The 19,752-nt window shown below is 42.8% G+C and overlaps 1 protein-coding gene across 1 annotated transcript in view; it reads right to left on the reverse strand.

The window, feature by feature from the left end:
* Positions 1-4,218: 4,218 nt before the first annotated feature.
* RASGEF1A (RasGEF domain family member 1A) overlaps positions 4,219-19,752 on the reverse strand; it is a 65,884-nt gene continuing 50,350 nt past the window's right edge. The window contains exons 10-13 of the mRNA XM_054984166.1: positions 10,637-10,828; positions 9,331-9,454; positions 7,652-7,724; positions 4,219-6,387 (exon numbers count right to left, since the gene is read on the reverse strand). Of these exons, the coding sequence (XP_054840141.1) occupies positions 6,363-6,387; positions 7,652-7,724; positions 9,331-9,454; positions 10,637-10,828 (414 nt within the window). The 3' untranslated portion in view covers positions 4,219-6,362. The remainder of the gene's footprint in view (positions 6,388-7,651; positions 7,725-9,330; positions 9,455-10,636; positions 10,829-19,752) is intronic.

Genomic DNA, 19,752 nt, shown 5'->3' on the forward strand with positions numbered 1-19,752 from the left:
GGAGGAGAACTGTGGCAGTTTGAAAATTATTGAAGAAAAACAAAAGGAGAGAGAAGTGACTATACCGGGGGGGAGGAGAGTTAAAGAAGAATTACTAAGCAATTATTCTATTTGATTATTCTATACAGTATTAAGTAATAGTTATTATGTGATATATAAGAATAGAAATTAATCAACTAATTATGTTGCTGGCAGATAGGGGTGTAATTGAGAATTAACAGAATTAAAATTCATGAATACAAGAAGGGGGGGAATGAGAAGTAGCATATAGAATATAGGTTAAATTGATTGACTTATGCTGAAGGTATTTTTGGTTATAGCGACATTCAGAAATGTGCAGAACATGGGTCAAATTGATTGACTTATGTCGAACGTATATTGTGTTTATAGGTATATTTAGAAATGTGTAGAATATGAGTCAAATTGATTGACTTTATGTTATAAAGATAAGAGATATAAGAGATATAAGAGGAAGTAAAGAGTAACATATAGAGTATAAGTTAAATTGGTTGACTTATAAATGTATTCATCACTTATGAGTACTCAAGTTATGTATAGGGAGGGATAAATTGTTTGTCCCATATTGATGACATTAGAATGAATAAGTTAGAGTACAGGATATTGAGAATATTACCAGTATTATTACTATTGAATAACATGCCAGGAATGTATTAGTTAGTTGATAAGTGAAGGGAAATTGATTTAGTACTGTGTTATAATAGACTAGCTTAGAAGAGTGTGAAAGTATATGTTTAATTGACAAAATAAGTTGAAATGAGTAGGGGAAGAATAGACAAAGGGTTGGAAAACTGTTGGAAGTCAACAAACGGGGGGGGGGGAAAGGGAGGGGGTTAGAACTGGAATATTAAAGTAATCTGATTGTTATAAATGACAAAATATTTCTAATTCCAATAAAAATTTAATAATAAAAAAATATCTTGATTGCTAATATATATTATTATGCCAGTATTATTTTATGTAGGATATGTGGTTTAATTGAGGCATCCAAAGGGAAATTTATATTATAGAGTATTTTTAGTAGAGATTAAATAAGCTTAGAGAAAAGAGTATTAAATGTGTGTATAATAGGATATATGAGATATTACGTAATTAAATAATAAGATAGACTTAGGGTTGGAAAACTGTTGGAAGTCAACAAAAAGGGGGGAGGAAAGGGAGGGGGTTAGAAAAAGATCTATAAGGGGGTAATGTATGTTTTGAATAATATTATAATCTAATCCAATAAAATTTTTTGGAAAAAAAAATACAGTTGGTTAGCTAAGACTGTGGTCTTATATATTGTTTGTAACACCACTTTTCAACTAAAAATTGTCTCCCCGAGCAACTTGTGACATTTAAGAACGAATAGCAATCTCAGTTTTTAAAAAGTAATTGTCATGTTCTCAGAGAAGTTGCTGTCCAGACATGATGAGAAGGTTTGCCTGTCTGCTGCTTATCTTCCTTCTGGATTTGCATCTGGTAGCTAAGAGTGGGGGGAGGGGCGTGAGGGGCTGCTGTCATTGGGAGGTGGATTGAGACATGATGTGAGGATGCTGGAAGCAGCCTCTTGTGGCCTGAGTAATAGTAATGGGTAGTTGGGATGGGAGACCTGGTTCCAGAGTCAATGATTACTAGACAAGCTTTCTTGATTAAATGAGCTGGTATCTTTAAACTGTTGGAAGAGGAGGATTCAGCGCTGTCCCTTTCCTCAAGTTTCAGAGGGGGTTAGATAGAGTTAGATAGAGAGGTTAGGGGGCACTCTGTTTGCTTTTTATTGCTCTGACTGTCCTTTTGATATGTAGATTGCTATTCTCAGGATTTCCTCCTCCTGACTTCCTCCCTCTCGCTTCTTCTCTTCCTGGCATTGTTCCAGGCAACACCTCTCTCCTTCTCCTCCCTCCATCTCTGCAGCATGGATGCAGGCCTTGTCCTGGCATCCATGTCCATCCTTAGATTAGATAGGTAGCTAGGATCTGTCTCTCCTCCTTTCCTATCCTACAATAAAGAACTCTTATTTCCTTTCTAAATATAAAGCAAGTGTATGATTTATTATTTTCTCTCCTGCACACAACACCAGCCAGCAGAACGAGCTCACAACCGCCTATAATCACGCTTCCTATGCCAAACGATAGACTCTAATGGCCCAGACATGGAATCCTTTAATTAGGTTTCTGGGGCTTACATAAAAATTTATTTATCAAAAACAGTCCTGTAGGGTTGGCTGACATTATGTATCCTTCATTACAGATTAAGGATGAGTGCATTCTCATGCCTGAAGTTTCATCTCATTGCTAAGATCTGAACTGGAAACTTCTCATCAGTGCACTTTATCTCTACGTTTCACCCGCCTTCCAGTTGTCCCATTGTAGATGTTTGCCACTACAAGCTGTTTAACTCTTTTCTGTGGTCTACTTGCTTGCATCAGGATTTGAAAAACAAACCTGGAAAACCCGACTTTACTATCCTGTATCCAGAGTGGGGAAAGGGACAACAGAGCGAACCTAGCCAGGTTGACGCAACTTCAATTTTATTAATGCAAGTACATCGAGTCAAACACAGAATATCCTGCTTTATGGTACAGCTTTTATATGTAGCAATTTCAGCTCCAAATAACAGAACACAGACATTGAAGGAATGTATCAAATGAAGAAAAACAAAATAATAATAGGAAGCCATGTAGAAATGGCACTATTTCAAGTATATACTAGAACCAATTGACCACTGGAGGGCACATTCATGTGAAAGCTTTTTTTCTTCTTAAATATGCATACACAAAAAAGTGTTCCAGAACTGCATTTCAAATATATATCTCTGAAATTTAAAGCATCCCTTTGTAAATTTTCAAATACATTAACAAAGCTGATATACAATCCCTTTCATAGTGTTTGACAATGTTGCTAGCTAGGACATCTCCAAAAGTGCAAAAAACCCCACTGTAATAATACAGTATAAATATTCTCGTATTCTACTCCAATGCTGAAAATCAATGCTTCAGCACAGGAAAATAGCAGCAGGTCACAAATAATAAAAGCCACGAATTCTGTCTGTCTGTCTTTGGGGATTTTCTTTCTATTAATACACAGTATTTCTATTTCTGCTTTCAACTTGTATAAACTGATTCCATTGCATCTGCTTAACTTGTTTGGCCCTGGCCTTTGACCATTTTTAATGGTGGCAGCAACACGCTTTGGCGACAATTGTTTGCTTTTTCCAAAAAGATGGATGGGCATCTTCAGAGATCATCATGATACCAATCAGTAAACAAGAATGGGATGGATCAATATAATTTTTTCAGAAATACCTTTTAAAAAGTTTTCTAATGGGCAACAATCTTGCAAATACCACTTGATGTTAATGGTACAATTCTAGCCATTGCTTTAATTGCTATAGAGAAGATAACAGATGTATGATGATATAAAATTATCATCTCATTAAACAAAGTATTATTTTAGATCTAATGTTTGGCAGGCATTTATGTTGTTTTCTTTGTAGGAAGTCGAGTAGCTTCCCCCCCCCCCCCAAGCAAATGAGAAATCCAAAGCCTCAGGGAATTATCCATAACTTTGAGAACCATTAGATGTTAAAATTGGCTAGTTTCATTAATTTAGAATAGGATCCTAATTGTAGTTTGTAGGGATTATTCGATCTTCCTCTGTGAATCTGACAAAATCCTTTAAAGTTGGCTTCATCTAATGCCAGTTCTACAAAGTATGTAGCTCTGCTAATACAGGCACGATCACTTGATGGTTAAATCATCAAAAGATGATCATTTGGGTGAGCAACTCAAATGAAATATTTTTGACAAAGTCAGTTCAGACGTGCACTGCTAAGTAACCAAGTGATGCCCCATGTATGTGTGAACCAAACATAACATACTGCTGTAATTGTACTAGAAATGTGGTTCCTTCCACCCCATCAGTTCAATGACAAGGTTCAAAATTTCAACAGAAGTTGGACAATGAAAGGTGAATTCATGCTGATGTTATGATTACAGGCAGGCCTTTTTTTCTGGGAAAAGAGGTGGTGGAACTCAGTGGGTTGCCCTCGGAGAAAATGGTCACATGGCTGGTGGCCCCGCCCCCTGATCTCCAGACAGAGGAGAGTTTAGATTGCCCTCCACGCCGCCAAGCAGCGCGGAAGGCAATCTCAACTCCCCTCTGTCTGGAGATCAGGGGGTGGGGCCACCAGCCATGTGACCATTTTCAAGAGGTTCCGGAACTCCGTTCCACCATGTTCCCGCTGAAAAAAAGCCCTGATTACTGGTATCAGTGACGGGACTGGGGAAAAGTACAGTTGATAACTCCGACAGTTAACATGCTCACCAAGGAGAGCTTCCTAAACATGTTGTTGTAGAATGGTTATTATTAAATAAAAATCTATTTTCCTAAAAAAAAAAAATCTATTTTCCTAAACATTACCCATGCTTATATGATGGTATTATCTTCAACCTGAATTCACCCTGTCAGAGAGTCTTCTTTAAAAATTCCACCTTTAAACATTAGCTGGGTTATTAACACATTATCTTTTGCCACCAATATCAGTATTTATTATCCAGAGCTAGTTTTTAAAACACAAACCATTGCCAATTTTGACAAGATTGTAATGATTGTATGCATTGATTCTCCTCCCCCCGAAAATCCCTGATAAACAAAATGTAAACTAAGTAGTTCTCAGAAGTAGTAAAAGTGGGGGCTGAGGAAAAAGAGAGATCGAGCCATTTTCCCATTTTTCCTTGTAAACAAAAATAAATCTTGCTGCACCGTTATTATGTAGACAGGTATACTCTTGTTGATGTGCTGTTATCTTCCAGTTTATTTACAAAGATCTAGCTGGTTTTCTTCTTCTTTTCAAAAAAAGACATCCATATCTTTATTTTGCTTGTTTCCCACCAAAGCTGTAAAGGAAGGTACGCTAAACAACTTCAGTACCTTGTAAGGCACTATTATCTGATGTAAGAGGGAAGCAGCTCTGCAGCTGCAGTGGTTTAAGGCCAGGCTAATGGAGACAAGGAGTCCCTGTGCCGAACTGTTTCCTTGCAGCCGCGGGTAAATAGAGACCATTGCCAAGAGCAGCTGGGTAAAGCTGGGCCCAGTCTTGTCACCTGCAGCCTAAAGAGGTATGAGGCTGTATCTTTGAATGCTCCTGATGAAAATAAATTTGCTGCATATAAAGCTGAAATATTGAGGAGAAAAGTTTAGCTTTGCCTTCTCTCTCTTACGTGATTTTTCTATCTGAACATAGAGCCCCCACTCTAGGACAACCATACCACTTGATTCTGCTGCCGTGTATCTACGGACCCTAAGAACACTGTTTTGAGTTGCTCCATAAAATGAGGCAAGAAGGGAAGCATCCCCAAGGGAAAGAATGGAAAGCGAAGAGGGGCAGTCCCACGGCTGTGGGGATCTATTTCAGAAGGGCTGTGGCATTAAATCTCTGGCAGTAAAAATGACAGATTCTTGCTGCACTACAAGCTAACGTATTCACAGACAATAGTTTCATCAGATGCCACAAGGAAATAATGGGAGGGGACTTGGGCTCCCCTCCCAAAAGGCTGGGAACGGGGCAGGCTTCAAGTTTGACAAGGCCTCTGTGCTTATAGCTGATTTAGCATAATGGTTCAGCCTACGTGTGTGTGTGTGTGTGGTGCCCTTAAGTCAGAGTTGACTTATGGCAACCCCTGGTGGGGTTTTCATGGCAAGAGACTAACAGAGGTGGTTGGCCATTGCCTGCCTCTGCAACCCTGGTCTTCATTGAAGGTCTTCCATCCAATTACCAACCAAGACTGACCCTGCTTAGCTTCTGAGATCTGACAAGATCAGGTTCACCTGGGCTATCCAGGTCAGGGCACCACACACCTATGGTAGTGGTGGGGAATTACCTGATACCTCTTTAGGTCTGTGGAAACCTTGTTGATTCCAAGCTCTTCAGCCTGCATTATGACATTTATCTTCTGATTCAAGGCGGACTGGAGCACTGAGCTTGTATGTGTTGGATCCCTTTGAGAGTGTGCGTGTATTAGGTGTGGAAGTGAGCAAACATGAAAATAAAGATCTGGATGTCATTTGAACGAGACGTCTCCATGGACACTCCCCCCTCTCCCCGTTATCCAATTCATCTCTGAGAACAGGGCCCGGCCCTTGATTTTTTTTTAAATAGTTTAAAAAACAAAATCCTTCATTTTTAAGTGCCTTAAAGTCGATGCGAAATATTGAGCACGTCTTTTCTTTTGTAAGCCAAAAGGTATCGTATGTACAAAACAGACCCCAACCAGTGAGGCCTTCCTTGTCTCGAACTGAGTCATTCAGGATTTAAAAATAATGTCCTTAGTGTGTGCTTCAGAATCTGGAGCAAAGTCCAAAACTTCAGGCTCTGTTGAGCAGAGTTGTTCTAAAGATGAAAAGAGAAAGATCAAATCAGTAAATTATCGTTTTTGCCACGAATAAATATACCCATCTTAAGTCAAAGAAGGCAGCTACATGAAGGTAATCATGTCCAATCAAGACCATGCTTAGGGTTTGTTCCTTTTGTCGCTTATTGTAGAGCCAAGCTGTGAGACTGTCTTCCTCTTTAACCTTGACTAGCAATTCCTGCCTGGTGAACGAAGTTCCTTGTTCTCGCTGCCTTGACCAAGGTTGTCCTGCGTACTCGTTTCCTTCAGACTGCTTTGCCAACCCTCAGCCTAGATGATGAAAACTAACCACAGATCAGAGCTCTGCTCTTACCTCAAGTAGCTGAAAAGCCAGAATGATTCTGACTGTATTAACTAGGGTTACTACTAGTCCCCCGCTCGAGGCGTGGGATTGTCCTGTACCCACCCTCCACCCCCTGCCACTGCTTACCCAGTTAGTGGGGGGGGGGGCGGGAAAGGCGGAGGAACATGCCTCTTATGCATTCTCCTGGGTGGTGGCGAATGCAGGAACGCACCATGGCGGGCCAATTCGGGCCCATTTGGGGCTGAAATCAGCCTGCTGCAAAGTGCAGAAATACTCCAGGGTCCTGCACGATGATGTCACACTGCCCTGGCAGCGCTCCCGCGCTCTGCAGTAGGCTGATTTCAGCCTCAAACAGACCCAATTTGGCACATTGCAGAGCTCTAGCGCTTCACAGGGGGCCAATTTAGGCCCCAAACGGGCCGACAGCAGCCTGCTGCGGAGTGCGGGAGTGTTTCCAGGGGCAGCAAGATGCCCTGCGCGATGATGTCACTTCCTGCAAGCAATGTCATTGCTCAGCTCAGCTGAGGATTGCCACAAGAACAGTAAATGCAGGTCTCCCACCTCTCGCCGGGAGGGTAACGGGACCTGGCAACCCTTGAACTAACAGTGGTCCTTTTCCGCATTGTCAGTTTACAGTGATTCGGATTCCATTCTGCTTCTCTCACTCTGCAGAGTTCCACAGAAGAAAAGGAGGCATGTAGAACTGAACTTTCCCTGGTTTTTCTCCAACTTCTTTCCCTGTGCACATACAGTGACTTTTTTTAAACCACTGTTAAATCACCATTAAAGGAGCAATCCAGAATTCTTCTACCTTACTGTACTGTCTCGTTCTGCATAATATGTAGCTCGCTCTTGTTTTGTATTTTGTAAGCCCACTGATATATGCAATAGTTCATTATATGTACAGAAACAAGAGGTTAAAAAAAGGATATTATTACCTGAGCGTCTTCCAGCTATCTTTCTCCATGTGATTTTCTGGACCCTCACTTTCAAAGGACGCAATAAACAAAGCTGAGGGAGGAAGCCAGACAGACATTTAATAGCTTTCTTTTTATTATGACAATGCTCTTGATTCTTGAAGCTAGTTCTTCATGCAATTACAATTTTGCTCTAAGTAGCCAGTATGATGCAGTGGTCAAGGGTGTTGGACTAGGGTCAGAGACATGGATTCAAATCCCTACTCTTCCATAATATGCGCTGGGTAGGCTTGAGTCCATAACACCCTCAGCCTTCCCTACCTCTAAAGATGTGAAGGCATGGAAAATCTGGAGGGGACCACCCCCCATATTCCCCCCAAAGATTTTCCTTCAGTTTTTCCAACAGGAAAAACCCCTAGAAATTTTGGAGACTACTATTTTTTTTCTTTTTAAATTAGTAAAATTCTTTTTCTGACACATTGTTCCTTAAAATGTTTACTGTGAAGATTTTATTTTAAAAAATCTGTGTCATTAGAAAATGATTCCTGTATATACTGTAGACATACATAATATTTTCATTGATAAGCTTGTTAAATGGACCTAATTCTCTCCAGACAGATCAAGATGGGTAGCCGTGTTAGTCTATCTGTAGCAGTGGAAGAGAGCCAGAGTCCAGTAGCACCTATAAGACTAACCAAATTAGTGGTAGGGTATGAGATTTCGTGAGCCACAGCTTCTTCAGAGCTCACGAAAGCTCATGTCCTACCACTAATTTTGTTAGTCTTACAGGTGCTACTGGACTCTGGCTCTCTTCCACTAATTCTCTCCAGTGAACTCTCTCTCAGAGTTCAATGTTTCTAATGTTCATACATTTCAATTCTATATCTAAACCACTAGTCCTGTTTTGACTGTTTGAAACTATCCAAATCATATACCTCCTTTTGTTTTCAGTTTTTAATTTTTTCACAGTTTCAAAACAGCAAGACTAAGATATAAGTGCTAAGTTGCCATAAGGTGTGGGCATTAGTAGCATTTTCTGAAGTGTTGGGTGAATTTACAGTTTTGCTTGTAGAAAACCACAGCTTTTAAATTCTGTAAATATTCCAAATAGTACAATGTTATACACAAATAGTTATCAATTAGGTATTTAGGTTGTTAAAGCAGTAAAAGGTTTACGTTTGAGAAGCAAGTAAGATTTTTCCAAAATTTGTCCCCCCCCCCCCCCAATCCCAAGGATCAATAATATATCTTCCCGCAAAGGGCTTCAAGATTACCAGAGATTTTACATATCTAACTCTTATGGGATTGTGAAATAAAATGTGGAAGGAAGAACCATATACACCACCCCTGAGCTGCTTGAAGGAAACGTGTGATTTTTTTAAAAAAATGCTCATTATTAAGGTTTGGACCCAGAAGAGAAAAACAAATTCAGAGATACCATTTTTCCATCTGTGTGTGCATAAGTCTGCCTATTTCAGATCAGAGTCCCAGTTGTGGAAGATTATACACTGGACTGGAATCTTAGAATATTGTCAGGTTACTGCTTTAATTGGCCTGTCCAGGTTGCAAGTAACTCTTTTGATTTCATGTTTTATCCAACATAAATAACACTTACTGGTGACACAATCCAGAGAACAGAACCAAAGGTTTCTGAGTAGAAAATGGTCACATTTCGCAATGACTGGGGAGAAGGGTCTTACCTTCCTCACTATAAATAGGTGCTGTGAGTAGATAACTCTGAATTTTCTTATCCTTCTCAAAAGGACACTCAACCTGCTTCCATGTCATGAAGTCATGAATTTGCCTTGAGATTTCCCAGAACTTCTGTATGAGAGAAACAACAAATGGCACCATTTTATATGCAATCACTGAATTAAACCTGTATCACTGGATGTCAAACTTACATTTCTTCAGGTGCCAGCCCCAAATGTTATCTTTGAGGGTTTTACCTGAGTGTTTCCATCTTTAAGCACCGGAGGACTGTGTTATGACTGAGTATCATATTTTAGGCTGCTGGATGTTTTTGTTTTTTAATACCTCTGATTTGTTTTTACGGCTTTTTAATTATAATTTTGTGGTTGTTTTTATTTATTATTTTGTGAACTGGCTCAGGTGGGCCTCTGTTGAGAAGGCACACTTAAAAAAAATTATATATATATATATATAAAAAACCCAGCTCTTTCCTGTACCGGGGATGGAAACATAACACCTCCCCCGCTGCTTCCTCCCTGAGAAAAATCTTCTCAAGCCCTCTATGTTTGATGACATCAATTGAATGCCAATTAGCTCCATCTTAGCATATTTTATGATCCTTTTTGTTCAAATAATCAAAGCAGACAATAATGGCAAGAGTCAAGTTTATTTTCTCGCCCATTTCTTTCACGTTTGTGTGATGTGTTGGTTTTGATCTATGCTAGGATAGACTGAGGGCCAAGCTAGAAATGACAAATTACACTTGAATGGCAAGTGAACAGACTCACATGTATTCCTCCCTGTTCACTTGCGCTCCACTTGCACTTCACTCGATCAGTGGAGTGCAAGTGAAGCGCAAGTGAACAGGGAGGAATACATGTGAATCTGTTCACTTGCCGTTCAAGTGTAATTCATCACTTCTAGCTTGGCCCTGAGAGATAAGCAGGTATAGAGATACCTCACCTCCATTACCAACACGTTGTGCAGTAGCTGCTTTTAATGTCTCATAATAGGAATGTTGCAGAAATAGATTTTCTGTATAATAGGCCTGACTTTTAAGTCCTGTTAAAATGCAAGCTAATTCGAGGATAATTGTTTTAATCAGTTGCCTGCTCTAACTTGTGATGAGCACCCCATGATAGGTGGAGACACACTTGTCGTGAAAGCACGCAAAGCAAACAGACTGGTTTTAAAATGCTGCAGTGCCTAGACTTCCTCCTTCTGTTTTACTGGGATAATTTTTTTTAAAATACTTGCAACACCCAACACTTAATGGCATGTAACTTCATTCTATGCTGACAGAAGCTTGCTTACTTTGAAGTTTATCTGGCCATTGGGCAAGTGGTTGGTGTGTATTTTGTGCAGGAAGTAGATATCTTTAATAAACAGGTTGAAAACGGGGATGACTATCTTCTCCCGGCTGCTGTGTGCTGTCTGGGATCTTTGTGCAGCTCCTTGAAGGGCTGTTCGATAGTTACAGAAGTTGCTGGATGGGTCCATGTGATGCTGTTGAATAAAACACAAAAATTGTCATCTGTGAGGATACAGAGGCCTGGTTTGAGATACTTTTTGCCATCCCACACAAGGTACACCTATCCCCTCCTGCATCTACCTCACTGCTGGACGGGTCCAAGCCGTTCTGTGATTCACACTTTCTCCAATCCTATGTCTTTTCAACTGCAACGTTTTCCAAAAAGCCATGGTGCACCACCAGAACTGATGAGCCAAATTGGTTTGTTGCATATTGCTCGCTCTCTCATACTCTCTGAAGAATCTAGGTTTGCTGTGTATACCCTTGGAGGGGAAGAGTGGTGGATATTGGTGCTATGGTCAGAAACCTATACCTGCACAGTTTTTTCAGTGGGTTCATAGCAGTGTACTTGTCAGTTCCTGGCAGGTAGATCCCTCAGCCCCTCTCCAGTGAACACACATTGGTTCCAGTAGAAAAGCTTTATTTAGGATTTGACAGTTCAGGTCTGAACTCCATCACGGAGCTTGGTAGAAGTGAGAAGGCAAGGCAAGCAGTTCTATGTTATACTTGATTTTCCTGCGCCCAAATAACTGTTAAGGTTTTGGCGCGCAATCTACACGGGTCCTGTGAGAACCCTTTTAGTTATGGCTAGACATTCAGTATACAATCATACATTCCCAGCATCTGGGCAAAGTAGCAAGAGCTAGCATCTGGATGCTCCAAGGTCAGTGCTAGCTTAGAGGAGCATATTTCTATTAGATAACAGGAGAGGCCCATTCTGGGTCTCAAAAAGAAACACTTGTACTAAGGAGAGAATACATCAGGTTAATAATGAGCATTGTGGTCACAACATACAGACAATCATGGCATGACTGAACACAGACATGACATTCTGCCCCCTCAAAGATCTTCTCCTCTCACAGGGGCCCAGGTTTGTCAGGATACAGTTCGTGGAATTTCTTGATGAGTCTAGGGGCCTTCATGTCAGAGTTTTTAATCCATTCCTGGTAACTAGGGTTAAAATATTTCCACCTTACCAGGTAATACAGTTGATTGTGCTTGAGCTTAGAGTCTAGAATGCTTTCTATTTCATGATGAACTTGGCTATCCACCAGGATGCAGTGAGGGGCTCCCTGTTCAGGATGCCACTTGTCAGAAGGGGGAGCTTTCCTTAGAAGACTGAAGTGAAAGACTGGATGGGTTTGATGTAAGTTCTTTGGTAATTCCATCTCTACTGTCACTTCATTGATAAGTCTTCACAGGAAAGGATCCTAAGAATTTCCACCCCAGTTTTTTACTAGGCTGCTCCACCCTCAGGTTTTTTGTGGAGATATATACAAAGTCTCCTGGTTGAAGCTTCCAGAGGGTAGAGCATTTTCTGTCAGCAATTTTTTTATAATCCTCTTTGGCTTTGTTTAGAGTTTTTTGAATAAGTTCCCATTAGGATGTTAGAGCAGTCCACCATTCTCCCAGATCTGGTTGTTGAGATGGTGGGGTTTGAGCAAAAGGCATCGCTGTTCCTTCATAGCCTTGTGCTATTTTGAAGGGGGAGCCAAAAAATCACTCCAATTATCCTGCTGATAATTAATGTAACATCTTGGGAATTGTTCCAACACTTGTTTGGTTTTTTCTGTTTGTCCATCAGTCTCTGGATGATGGGCGGAGCGAAGTCCTTGTTCAATTCCTGTTGATTGGAGTAGCTCCCGCCAGAAGTTGGAAATGAATTGTACTCCACGGTCGGATATGACCTTATTAGGAAATGAGTGCAGCTGGATGACGTGCTGCATAAACAAAGCTTCAAGCTTCTTTGCTGTGGGGATGGTGGTGCAGGGTATGAAATGAGCTTGTTTGGAAAACAAATCCACCACCACCCAGATTACCGAATTCTCCTTTGGAGGGGGTAGGTCAGTGATAAAGTCAATCGAGATTACTGACCAGGGTCTAGCGGGGGGTTTTTTGCGCCAGGTGCAATGTTTTCAAATATCTGAAATGCCCAGCCAATGGAGAATCGTGGCATTGTTTCAGTACTTCTCCTCTAAGGCTGGCTGGGATGTATAATTTGTTGTTTTTGTACCAGTTGCCATCTTCCCCTTCTTTCAGATTGGCTTTTGGCACATTCTCCCCCTCTTTCTCCACTTCTGCCTTAATTCCCCCCCCCCACTCGGAGAGGTCAGGCATTTGAGGGGTTTTGCTTTGCACTTGGCTGCGGGTAGTTACTGCCCCTCCCAATTGAGTGGGCAAAAACAGTGTCGATCACCTCCTTCCTTTTGCTTTCATGTTGAGGCATGCGCGAAAGCACGTCTGCTAGGAAATTTGTTTTGCCGGGGAGGTGTTTCAACGTAAAGTTGAACTTGGAGAAGAACGCCGACTGCAGTTGCTTAGCACCCAGTCTGTGGAGGTTGTGCAAAGCTTCTAAGTTTTTGTGATAGGTCCACACTTCATACGGCACTTTTGCTCCTTCTAGCCAGTGCCTCCATGTAGACAGCAATAATTTAATAGCTCCTGCCTCTTTGTCCCAGACTGCCCAATGGCGTTCAGTTTCAGAGAACTTTTTGGACACAAAAGCACAGGGGTGGAGTTTCCCTGCGTCATCTGCTTGTAACAAGACTCCTCCCATCCACTTGCACAATGAATTTACAGTTCGCATTGGGGTGCTATAAAGCCGGTTCAGAAGTGAATGCTTTTTTTACCTGGTCGAATGCATCCTGGCATTCTTGTGACCAATTCTACTTTGCACTCAGTTTTGTCCCCTGTAGCCCTTTTCCTTTGGTTTTGAGCAAGTTAGTTAGTGGCAGGGATATTTGGGCAAAGTTTTTAATAAAGGGGCAGTAGAAGTTTGCAAATCCCAGGAAGGATTGCAACTGTCTCTTGGTCTGGGGGGCTTCCCACCCCAGTACTGCTTGAATTTTTGGTGGTTCCATTTTCAACCCCTCCCCAGAGATTCTGTAGCCTAAAAAGTCCAATTCCTCTTTACGGAATTCACACTTGGACAGCTTCACAGGCAAATGATTGTCTTTTAGGACTTTTAACACCTTCCTGACCAGTTCGACAAGTGATTTTTTTATCGGGAGAATAGATCAACACGTCTTCTAGGTAAACAACCACACCTTTGTACAGGTGTTCATGCAGTACTTCATTAATTACATTCATAAAAACACCAGGAGCCCTTGAAGTCTGAACGGCATGACCCGGTAGTCAAATTGCCCCAAAGGGGTGTTGAAAGCAGTTTTCCATTCTTAGCTGGAAGTAAGCATCTTTCAAGTCCAATTTAGAGAAGATTTGGGTGACCATGCTTAGCAAATCTTTGATGAGGGGTAGGGGGTATGTGTTTGACACGGAAACAGCATTTATTCCTCTGTAGTCTGTACAGAGTTTCAGACCCCCATCCTTTTTCTTGTGGAACAAGACTGGAGCAGCATGGGGGGAGCTGGCTAGGTGGATGAATCCTCACGCCAGGTTTTTGTTAATGAACTCTCTGAGCTCTTTCCGCTCTTCTCTGTTTGTTGAGTATAGTTTTCCTTTTGGAAGTTTTTCCCCTGGGATGAGTTTGATAGTGCAATCTGTTGCACAGTGGGGAGGGAGCTCATTGGTCTCTTTCTCTTCGAACACTTGTTTCAGATCCCGATACTCTGGGGGGATTTGTTCCATCTGCTCCTGTGTCAGCAACACTGGTTCTAAGGGGGGGAGCGTTTTGGCCCCATTCCGGAGCCCATCTGTGTGCTTGACAGTCCCCTTTTTTGAACATTAACAATCCTGTCTTCCAGTTGATTTAGGGATCATGATCCCACAGCCTTCTGATCCCTAGTACCAAAGGATAGGTAGTGGCTGGGCTTACTATGAAAGTCCTGGATTCCCAGTGATTTCCCATGCCCATGGGTGTGGGTTCTGTTTGATAGTTAGCAGGCCCCCCTTTCATTTAGGACCCGTCCATTTGCTCAAACACAATAGGTTGCTCTAGTTCTGTTGTGTTTAGTCCCAGGCCTGTCACCAGAGCAGGGGCTATTAAATCTCAGCCGCAGCCCAAGTCTATTAATGCTTGTGCATGTATGTGAGTTCCCCTTTTTGGGTTTACTAAAGTCACTGGCATAAAAAGTAGGACCCCTTTATGTCTCACCTTTGGTGTTAGTGGGGTTGGGACCTGCCGTCGGGGCCTCTTTATGGCAGGCCGTGGGTGTTTCCCAGTTGTGAGGTGGTTTGCCCTTCCTCCTCCTCAAAGGGTTGCCTTGGTGCCCTCCTCTGCGACTTCCAGGCCCAGTTCAGGTTTGGTTCACTTCTGGGAAGCCTTCTTTGGCGCCGGCTTAGTAGATGGCGGCGTCTTTCATGGAGGTTGGGGCTTTCTAGGGGGACCTCTCCTGCTTGGGCATTCTGCTGTGAAATGTCCAACCCCCCCACATTGTACACATTGCCCTCTCTGCCTGCACAGACTCCTTTCTCCAACTGGAGGGTTTGGGGAACTAGGCAGTGGTTTGTCTCTAACTCCTATGGTTGGGCGCGCCGGTTTAAGTCCTCCTTATTGTCGTGATCTTGAGTTTCACTATCTGGTCCCGGTTTTCAACTTCACATGCCAGTTGAATCCACCCCAGTAGCATGTCGGGGTCATCTTGCACTAAGGCTTTTGCAACCAATTCGGTGCTTAGTTTATCCTGGAAAAACTCTACCTTCATTTCTTTGGTCCTTCCATGTACTTTGGCGGCATACCGTCTGAATTTGGCTGCATATTTGCGCACTGGCCTATGTCCTGGTCAGATCATTTTAATTTTGGTTCTGGCCCTCTCTTCCTCGAGGGGGTCTTCAAATTGTGCTCTCAACGCTTGCTCAAAGGCATCAAGGGTCTCTAGTTCAGGCGTCTCAACTTCATAAAGGGTCACATACCAATCAGCCGATAACCCAGTCATTTGCGACGCCAAGAGACTTACATGACTGTATTAGTTGGGGAACAGGTGGCTCCAGTTCTGGAAGAATTCCTAAGTCTGTACCATGAAAAATGCCAATTTCTCTGGGGCCTCTTTGAAACTTGCTTCTAGTTTCAGTCAACTGGGATTGATTCTCTGCGTGACCAGCACTGAGTAACCTGGTGCTTGTGCATCTTGGGGTCCCAGTGGCGGAAGGACTGGCCACCCATTGGCTGGTGGTAATACAGGCCCCCCCTGTTGTGGTCCTATGTGAGGTTGATATGGAGATAACCCTACAAGGGGTTGTAGGGGAGGGATGTACCATGGCAGTGGAGCATCCGGGGGCTGTCTTGGCCTTCCTGGGGCTGGAGCTTTTGGTGGTGGGAGGAAATGATGTTGGCCCACTTGAGTTCTGACATTCCTGGGTTATATGGGTCTGGCACCCATTCTCTGATCCTGGGGTCTTCCCAAAGCTCCCTGGTTCCTTGGATCCTGCAGTGATGCTCACCTGGGAGCACTCACAGGTGGCCCTTGGGTGCGTCTTGGTTTCCATGGTGGCACCGCCGCAGCGGCTCCTAGCATAGAGCTAGTCAGTTGGGTTGTCAGGGCGAATCTTTGGTCTCCTCACTGGGATATATCCTTTGGTGCCCTCCCAATTGGAGGTACTTGTATTCCGCTCTGCTGTGAGGTAGCAGCACCCATTTGTAATCCAATCTGCTGTGTGGTAGCAGGTCCCATTTGTAATCCACTTGTTTGGGTGGTTTGTGTCGGCATGTTGATGCCTCCCTGTTGGGTAATAGCAGGGAACATCTGTAGTCCTGTGGTCCAACAGACTTGGGAAGATACTGGCTGCCGTGCTATGGTAAAACTTGCAGGGGGCCTGACTTGTTGCAGGTGGATAGGGAGCGGGACACTTCTTTGAGGGTTTAGCTCTTCCTCCCCCATTGTCTGTGCTGGTTCTAATCCCGTTGCGCCTGTGACTGGGTGGGTTTCACTTCCCATCACCATTTTCCGCGGGTCCTGCACTAAGGTCTCCATATCTCGCCTGAATTCATCCAATTCAGCTCTCATAATTTGCAATTCTCTTGTCTCTGGTGTTTCTTCCTCTATGATATCGTATGGTGACTCCGACTCACCGGACTCCTCATCCGTGGTTTCCTCATCCTCGGTGATCCCTGTCGTACCATAGTGTCTCAAGATGAGGCTCCATCGAGGAAGTACCAACTCGGTGACCAGTGCACCAATCTTACTTGTGCTCCCGGTGTACTCCCCAACCAGAACCCATGTTCCATCAAGCCTGTTGGGACAGCAGGGGCTCCGAAGTTACTCGACACAGGGTGAAACAGCGTTCCCTGCCACCTTAGTCTTTTGTCTTTAGTCTCTAGGGTTATTGACCATTGCGGCATCCACTCTTATGAAGTTGCTTGGGTCCATTTTCGATGAGTGGTGCTTTGCTTTGGTCTTGCTCCCCATTCTTCATAGGTTGACAGTGTCCCGGCTGCTCCGAAATTCTCCATCACATTGGGGTTTGCATTGAACATGGTAGTTGAGTAATCAGTAGGGTCCCCAGCCACCCAGTCCACTGAGGTGAGAGCCAGCTGGGGCTCAGAAATTGGTGGGAGCCCTTCAGGCTCTGTCTCCTCTGAGTCTACATCATACGGCATGATGCTGGTATGTAGTTCTCAGAAGTGGCGAGTCAAGAAGGGGAAAAAAACGAAGGGACTTCTACCAAAATGTCAGTTCCTGGAAGATAGATCCCTCAGCCCCTCTCCAGTGAACACACATTGGTTCCAGTAGAAAAGCTTTATATAGGATTTGACAGTTCAGGTCTGAACTCCATCACGGAGCTTGGTAGAAGTGATAAGGCAAGGCAAGCAGTTCTATGTTATACTTGATTTTCCCGTGCTCTAATAACTGTTAAGGTTTTGGCGCGCAATCTACACGGGTCCTGTGAGAACCCTTTTTAGTTATGGCTAGACATTCAGTATACAATCATACATTCCCAGCATCTGGGTGAAGCACCAAGAGTTGGCATCTGGATGCTCCAAGGTCAGGGCTAGCTTAGAGGAGCATATTTCTATTAGATAACAGGAGAGGCCCATTCTGGGTCTCAAAAAGTAACATTTGTACTAAGGAGAGAATACATCAGGTTAATAATGAGCATTGTGGTTACAACATACAGTCAATCATGGCATGACTGAATACAGATATGACAGTACTGCTTTGTGGTTTGAAATGTACATGCTCTTCTCAGGCTTGGTAGAACATAACCCATACAGGGCAGGACAAACCTTACAATCCAATTTCTCACACAAAGTTAGGAAGTCCAGCAGCCCATGCTCCTCTGTCCTTCCCCCAATAGCCTTAACAGTGCTGAACACTTTTAACCAGCATCTGCTTCAAACCCTAGTAAAGGTAGGAACTTTGGTCAGAGTTACCCATGGGGAAGGCAGTGTAAATTTTATCTTGACCATGGCTTAAGCCTTTGGGGGAATTAATCTGAGAGATGTGAAGGGCTGTAATAGGGGAGAAAGAGGCGTAGCGATCTTAAAGCCTGATCTTGAACTTTTAGCTGGAATTAATATTCTGTCTGTACCAACCCATTAAGGTGATGAAGTTCTCAAACCGCATAGTAAACGTGATGCAATGATTAGAGCAGCATACACAATCCACAGCCAAACTTTTCCTAAATGCAGAGAACTCAATTGAACTGATAGGTTTGAATTTGCTTTGCATAAAACCTGTTCATATATACTGAAAGGGAATAAACATTGCCTGCACCAAATGATCCCCTCTTCCAGTTTTCAGGGGTGTGTAAACTATTGCACTAAAAAACTTTCTTTGAGTCTTGTAGCCATGCAGTGACCATTGTGGTGACTAGAATTGCCAGATGCCAGCAAGGACCAACAAATTCCCCACTAGCATTCCCCATTCCCCCACCAGTGCTCAATGAAATAGTGATGGTACAAATGGGGGGGGGGCATCATCTAGAAACCCAGAAGCAACATTGCTATGCCATGTGGCGCTCTGGGGATTTCCCCAATTTTTATGGGTTTTACCATAGAGATTTTGAGAAATCCTAGAGCACTGTGTGATGCGGTGAGGTCACTTCCAGTTATGCTGCTGGAAGTGATGCCATGATGATGCATGACAGCATTTTGCCAGGTCTCTCCCACCTCCATCTCCTACTGGTTGCCAGTAGTCATCTGGCAACTTTAATTGGTGTCACAATACTATGTAGCCAATCAAATCTGGCTGTATAATTCCATCACTGAGGGCAGCTGAGAATACAGGCAATGCTTCTTGCATCAGTCACATAGACAATCCTGTACAATATCCCCAGTAGCCCTCATTCTGAAATGGTGAAGCTATTTGCAGTTTTTGTTTTTTTGTTTTTCTTTTTACAATCCCTGAAAAATCACTAAAATGGCAAAGGTGCTTTTCAACATTCCTGAAGTGTTTAAGAAAAGTATTCTTATTCCCTTTCAAATAAGCTATTGCTGTACATTACTAAGCGCCTGAGCCTAGATAGACATTTTTTTTTTTACTGTGGCATACCAAGAGGAGTTGGTGTTGTCAAATATGGATTATTCTTCTCCACCAGATGGCAGGCTTTAATTAGGAATGAAGAGAAAGGGTTTCCAAAAATTCTCCACCTATCAATCCTTTATCTGTGAAGAGGAGACTGCCTGGCTGGAGCCATTACATGGGCAGAGACTGTGAGGCCCCCATCTGTTTCAGGGACGTTCCAAGTCCCTCCCTTGAACGTTCAGCTTCTAATTTTTTAAAAAATAATAATCTATTAAGTAGCTATTAGTGATGGGGAAAACGTGCAGGCACTTGTATGCGCAATTGCTCGGTAAAAAAGTGCTTCCACCTTCTAGAGCTCTGGCCAGTGAGCCCCAAACTACTGACTGATAAGCAAAAATCATTCTAAGATTCAAAGAGGATTAAAATTAGTGTATTATACATCTTAACGTGGAATGCCTTATTTGTTTATAGGTTTCTTTGCTTTCTTTCAGTGCCCTCACTCTCACAATACAGGGCAGAAAGCGATTACTGAATGT

This window comes from Eublepharis macularius, chromosome 6 (assembly GCF_028583425.1).
Source record: "Eublepharis macularius isolate TG4126 chromosome 6, MPM_Emac_v1.0, whole genome shotgun sequence".
Taxonomy (NCBI): domain Eukaryota; kingdom Metazoa; phylum Chordata; class Lepidosauria; order Squamata; family Eublepharidae; genus Eublepharis; species Eublepharis macularius.